We start from the raw sequence: 6,678 nt of genomic DNA, 5'->3' as shown, positions 1-6,678 counted from the left end.
TATTAAATCTAGACCCTATATATGATGATAGTGACTTGACAAGGTTACGGGTTTTTTTTTTAAAAAAAAACTGATGATGGTAGTGACTTATCAAATTTATTTCAACTTTTCATGCTCATTTTTAGAATTCCTTTTTAAAAACTGAGTAATAGGTATTATTTTCTTAGTAGATAATAGATTTTGCACAATTCAAAATCTCTCTCTCTCTCTCTCTCTCTCTCTCACACACACACACACACACGTGTGTGTGTGTGTGTAGGGACACGCAAAATTCCTCTCTCTCTCTCTCTCTCTCTCTCTCGCTCTCTCTCCAAAAGAGACAAAGACGAATATGATGTGTTAATAATGTTTTATGAGTTAATAAGACACCAAACTAGTATCAAACAAGTCAAAACTTTAGGCAATCTCAAAGTTAAAATGTATGTTTTATTTTTTATGTGAATTCATCTAATATATTAAAATACGAGACATTATTTTAAAGCATAATATAATATGGAGACTTGAGACGGACGGCTGAAATGTGAAGGCCATAAAGTAGGTTGACCTTCAAAATCGTAATTTTAGACAAAGTCAAAATAGAAATTGTGAGGTTTCAGTTCCCCCCTATTTAAAGCTTCCACAGCCACCCTCTCGAACATCATACAGCCACCATGGCAAGCAGCAGAAGAAGCTACAGAGCAGCGCTCTTCAATCGCCTCCCTTTCATCTCCTCCTCCTCCTTCTTCATACTCACGTTTCCTGTGATTGCTTTCAATACTGTGTTATATCCCAACGCTACACTAAGCCCAGCTTCTTCTACATCCAATTTGACCTCTGCCAATGGTATATTCTCCATGGGATTCTTCTCCTTTGAGCCCAATAGCTACTATGTGGGCATCTGGTACTCCTCCCTGCCCACCAATCAAAGCATCATCTGGACCGCTAACCGCAACCAAAGTGTCACCCGCAGTAGTACCCTCCGCCTCAATAGTGGCCAGCTTCAGCTCATCACCTCAGACTCTTCTGTCATATGGTCTGCCTCTAATCTCACATCCAGTGCCTCACAAGCAGAATTGCTAGATACAGGCAACTTTGTGCTAAGAGATGTCACATCTACTGTCATCTGGCAAAGCTTTGACCACCCCACTGACACCCTCCTGCCAGGCCAGAACTTCGCATCCTCTAATAACCCCTCCCTTCTGCCTTGGATCAGCACCACTGACCCCTCTCCTTCAACTACATACACCTTTGTCTTCGGAACGACCGGCACAATCCGCCTTCTGTACCAAAGCGCCTCGGAGTACTGGTCGGAACCGGCCGGGGCTTCTACTGGTCTCATCAGCAATCCCACATTCAGTCTCGATTCCAGTGGCACGATTAGCCTATATAACAGTAGTGGTACATCAATATGGTCTAATGTCAGCTGCGAAAATGTCTCCAACAGCACTACAAAGCTCCAGCTGGGTGTGGATGGCAACCTTAGGGTTCTCACTTGGTCTTCCAACAAATGGAATACTGAATGGAGAGCTCTATATCTACAATGTGATGTGAATGGTACTTGTGGAGATAATGGTATATGTAATAGAGATCAAAACAACGTCGCTGTGGGGGGAGGTGTATGCCCTGAACCAGAGGCCGCAACAGATACAATATGTTCTTGCCTATCAGGTTTTACAAGAGTTGATGGCAATTGTAATCAGGTTTCACAACACAGTTCCTTTCCTGCTTATGCTGTAGTCCTTATAGTGGCTGGCTCTTTGGCAGTCCTCTTCTTTGCTGGTTTCTTGATAAGATTTCAGTATAGATCCAGGTTTCCCACTTTCAAAAAAGTTCTTCTTCCTGACATGACCGACAGGCTTGGAGGACCAAGGCGGTTCTCCTTCGAGGATCTATACATGGTGACTCGGGGATTCCTTGAAGAAAACAAGCTAGGGTCTGGTGGATTTGGGTCAGTATACAGAGGGACTTTTACGACACCCACAAGTCCCCATGGAAAGCTGGATGTGGCCATCAAAAGGCTCAATCAAAAACAGGGCTCTGACAAGGCCCTTGATGAAGAAGACAGTGATTTTACGGCAGAAATTGAGACCCTTGCAGCCATTAGACATGTCAATGTGGTGAACCTGATGGGGTTTTGTGCCCAGGGTGCCGAACGCCTTCTGGTGTATGAGTTTGTAGCAAATGGCTCCCTCGACAACCATCTCTTTTCTGAATCAAGCTTACTCAATTGGGATATGCGCTTTCAGATCACAGTAGGAGCAGCCACCGGTATCGAATATCTACATACCCACTGTCCCAAGAAGATAGTGCACAGGGATATCAAGCCCGCCAACATTCTCATAGATGAGGAATTCAAAGCCAAAGTGGCAGACTTTGGGATATCTCAGATCATGGGTCCTGATAAAACACATCTCACAAATTATAATCCTCGAGGAACTCCTACCTACATGGCGCCAGAGTGTTGGCAGGTGGGAGCTCTGGTGACAGAGAAGGCAGATGCTTATAGCTTTGGGGTGGTCTTGCTCGAAATTGTGAGTGGAAGGAGGGTTAGAAGACAGCAATATCATGAAGATGATGATGATGATGAAGGTAGGAGGAGGAGGATAAGAGTGTTGTATCTTCAGCATGCTCTTGAATTGATGGAAGTGGGGAACTATGGAGGTTTGATTGATGAGAGGTTAGAAGGTGTGTACAACAAAGAAGATGCTGAAAGGCTTGTTAAGGTTGCATTTTGGTGCCTGCAGGGTAACCCTGAGCAGCGCCCCTCCATGGAGGACTTGCTTCTCATGATCAAAGGGCACAAGCCAGTGGATCCGCCGCCAGTGCGTGGCCTCTACGCGTTTCAGCGTGGCAGTGATAGCCATCGCTCAAGCGTCAGTAAAACTATCATCAACGCCGAGCAAGCCTCCGAGGGGCGCTGATGATGAGAAAGGGGCTCTTGATGTACATGCATGCATGACGTGAACAGAAGATGATTATGTATGTACATCATGTGTGCACTTACTGGATAATTTGAGAATGTTGTGGCTCTTGACATGTATGTATGCATATGTATCTAGGTAACCGCAGGGAAAGCACTAAATCCAATGCTCTCTATACCTTGTGGGAAGGGTATCAGACCTATGGATAACTGGCATGGAAAGCTTTCACAAAGCTTCCAATCCAAAAAAATGTGTAGTTTGATCAATTTGGAAATAAAGTAACACATAAAGACCATGAGTTAAAAACTTTTACAGCTTTGTATCACATGCCATGAGTTAATCACCATCATCATTTGTCTGTATTTTCAAAGAGAATCGTCTCACTTTAATTGTTATAGGAAGAACACACCTATGTCGCCTTTTAAACTAACATCGTAGACCTCCTCCTTTTCCTCCTATCTGGATTGCCTTTTTTTAAGTTTTGTAACATGATGCTATATTACTCTCACTATTTTGCCCTCGCCCACAACATTCACCCACATGTCACTTTGTGGCCATCTTATTTTACCATGTGTAAGAAGAGACTCAAATTGAAATACACTTTCAATGTTGAAAGTGGCCATTAGTTTGTTCGAATATAAAAGAGAGAAAAATATGAATACATTTGTCAATCTGTGAAGTCGATGATGCAACGAGTCTCGTGTGTGATATTATATTAGTGAAGGACTTTATAGTTGGTATCAGAGTTATCCTTATGCAGATGTGGAGAGGTATTTGTGTCTAGGCGTTATAGATGTCAAACTTCCCAATTATTAGGCCTCTCATCATTTCTCTTTCTATCAAATCGATGCTATACAGTAGTGTACAAGGTTTTTTGTTGGTGTCAAGAAGTGCATGCATACACACCCACACACGTGCACATGATGCACATACAAACACTCGCTAGCATGCACACACACCCACATGCACGTGCATGCATACACACCCACACACGTGCACATGATGCACATACACACACTTGCTAGCATGCACACACACCCACATGCATGTGCATGCACACACCCACACACGTGCACATGATGCACATACACACCCACACACGTGCACATGATGCACATACACACACTCGCTAGCATGCACACACACAATTGCATACACATGCACAACATAAATAAACGTGTATACACACACTTGAGTGTACACACACACATAGACACATGCATGTTTGCATGCATGCGGATACACACACAAGCACACATGCACATGTACACATACATGCGTGCATCCACACACAGGCACATAGATTCACGCACACACTCTCTTGCGTGTGTGCACATAGAGACACATACACATGCATATACATAGGCATACACACATGGTGCACGTGCACACGTGATGGCACACACAATCATACGTGTGCACATACAGAGTTGATGCACATAGTATCATCGTAAAGGTACCGTGAGCCGCCTTCATTAAGTATTTAATAGATAAGGGTGCACTCACACAGTATGTGCAGACACTATTGACACATGAAGGCGCACACACTCTCACGTAGGTGCATACACATAGAGTTGGCGTGTGCACACACTCGACACACACATACACTTTCACTCGCGCGTGTGCACACACATAAACACACACAATTGATACACACAAACTTGTACGTGCACGTAGAATTAACACATACATAATCACATACATGCATGTGCATGCACACACACCCACACACACTTACACATGATGCACATACACATAAAGTCATACACACTTATACACACACTCTTATATGCTTGCACACACACACACACACACACACACACACACACTCTTACACACACTTGCACACACACACACACACACATACATACATATGCATGCACACTTGAGCGTGCACACATACACATATGTACATGTATACACGCGTACATGTACACATATGTACACATATACACACATATACATACATACACATATGCACGCACACACATGCACACATAAGTGCAAGTGAATTTACACACATGTACATGCACACATAAGTGCAAGTGCATGTACACACATATGCACACATATACATACATACACATATGCATGCACACACATGCACACATAAGTGCAAGTGAATTTACACACATGTACATGCACACATAAGTGCAAGTGCATGTACACACATGTGTGTTTACATGTACACATACATACACACATGCATCCATACACATAGGCACATAGATATACACCCACTCTCTTGTGCACACACATAGAGAGACATACATATGCATACATATAGGCGTGCACACACACACTCTCATGTGTACACAAAATTGGTACCCACCTAATCACACACATGCACGTGCGTGTACACATACCCACATATGTGCATGCACACACAAGTGCACATGATGCACATACACACACACATATGTATGTATATACACATATGTGCACGCACACACAAGTGCACATGACACACATATACACACACTCGCATGCTTACACACACACATGCACAACACACACACAGACATACACATGCAAATACACATGCTTACACACACTTGAACATGCACACACACAAACATACACCGTACACATATGTATGCACACATAAGCGCGCGCGCACACACACACACACACACACACACACACACACAGGCGTATGCACACACAAGTGCACATGCACACACACATAAACATATATATGTGTGTGCATCCACACACATATGCACACATACACTCTCTTGCATATGCACACATAGAGACACATACACGTGCATGAATATAAGTGCAGACACACAAGCATAAACATAGTTTTGCACACATAAACATATATATGTGTGTGCATCCACACACATAGGCACACATATGCACACATACACTCTCTTGCATATGCACACATAGAGACACATACACGTGCATGAATATAAGCGCAAACACACAAGCATAAACATAGTGTTGCATGCATAAATGTGATGTTTTCGACACACACAACCATACGCGTGCACACATAAAGTTAATACACACAGTCTCAGGATGAGGGTAATGTGAGAGCCGCCATCATTAAGGCTTTAATACATAAAGGTGCACTTACATAGACATGTGTGCGTACGCACTATCGAGACATAAATGTACACACAGAGAGTTAGCACGTGCACACGTGACACACACATGCACACATATACACACATACACTTCCATATGTTTGCACATATATAAACATACATAATCGACACACGCACAATCACACACACTTGCTTGTACACATAGAATGGACACATACATGCATATGCAAGCACACACCCATACACATGCATTTATGTGCATACACAAAAATGTACACAGTTGCACACACACACACACATACACACTTACACACATATGTGTAACACACATTCATATACACATGCACGTGCACGTGCATGCACACACTCGAACATGCAAACACACACACACACACACACACATACATATGCATGCACACACAAGTGTTTGTGGATACACACACACACACAAATGTACACACATATGCATGTACGTACACACATACCACACAAGCACATAGATGAAACCCACACTCTCTTGTGCACATACACATAGAGATATACACATGCACACATAGATATACACATGCATGCACACACAAATACACACATACACACATGGGGTGTGACAAACACAATCGCACACGTGTACACAAGGTTGATGCAAACATAGCCACACACACATAGTTGACCCACATGACACACACATAGTTTGAGTGTGAGGGCAGCATGAGCCCCCT

At 43.1% G+C, this 6,678-nt stretch overlaps 1 protein-coding gene across 1 annotated transcript; it reads left to right on the top strand.

Annotated features, from left to right (window-relative positions):
* The first annotated feature begins 498 nt into the window (after window positions 1-498).
* Window positions 499-3,206, top strand: LOC147617912 (G-type lectin S-receptor-like serine/threonine-protein kinase At5g24080). Its single transcript, XM_086776165.1, has one exon. The coding sequence runs from the start codon at window positions 651-653 to the stop codon at window positions 2,898-2,900; it is 2,250 nt and encodes a 749-aa protein (XP_086632291.1). The 5' UTR covers window positions 499-650; the 3' UTR covers window positions 2,901-3,206.
* The last annotated feature ends 3,472 nt before the right edge of the window (window positions 3,207-6,678 follow it).

Source organism: Cibotium barometz, chromosome 36 (genome assembly GCF_041138505.1).
Source record: "Cibotium barometz isolate CiBa-2024 chromosome 36, ASM4113850v1, whole genome shotgun sequence".
Taxonomy (NCBI): Eukaryota; Viridiplantae; Streptophyta; class Polypodiopsida; order Cyatheales; family Cibotiaceae; genus Cibotium; species Cibotium barometz.
The sequence above is the reverse complement of the archived record's forward strand: the minus strand, read 5'-3'. Positions and strand labels throughout refer to the sequence as shown.

Bases quoted from the DNA above. Each gene is read 5' to 3' on its own strand.
- LOC147617912 (XM_086776165.1), top strand. From the start codon at position 651: ATGGCAAGCAGCAGAAGAAGCTACAGAGCAGCGCTCTTCAATCGCCTC.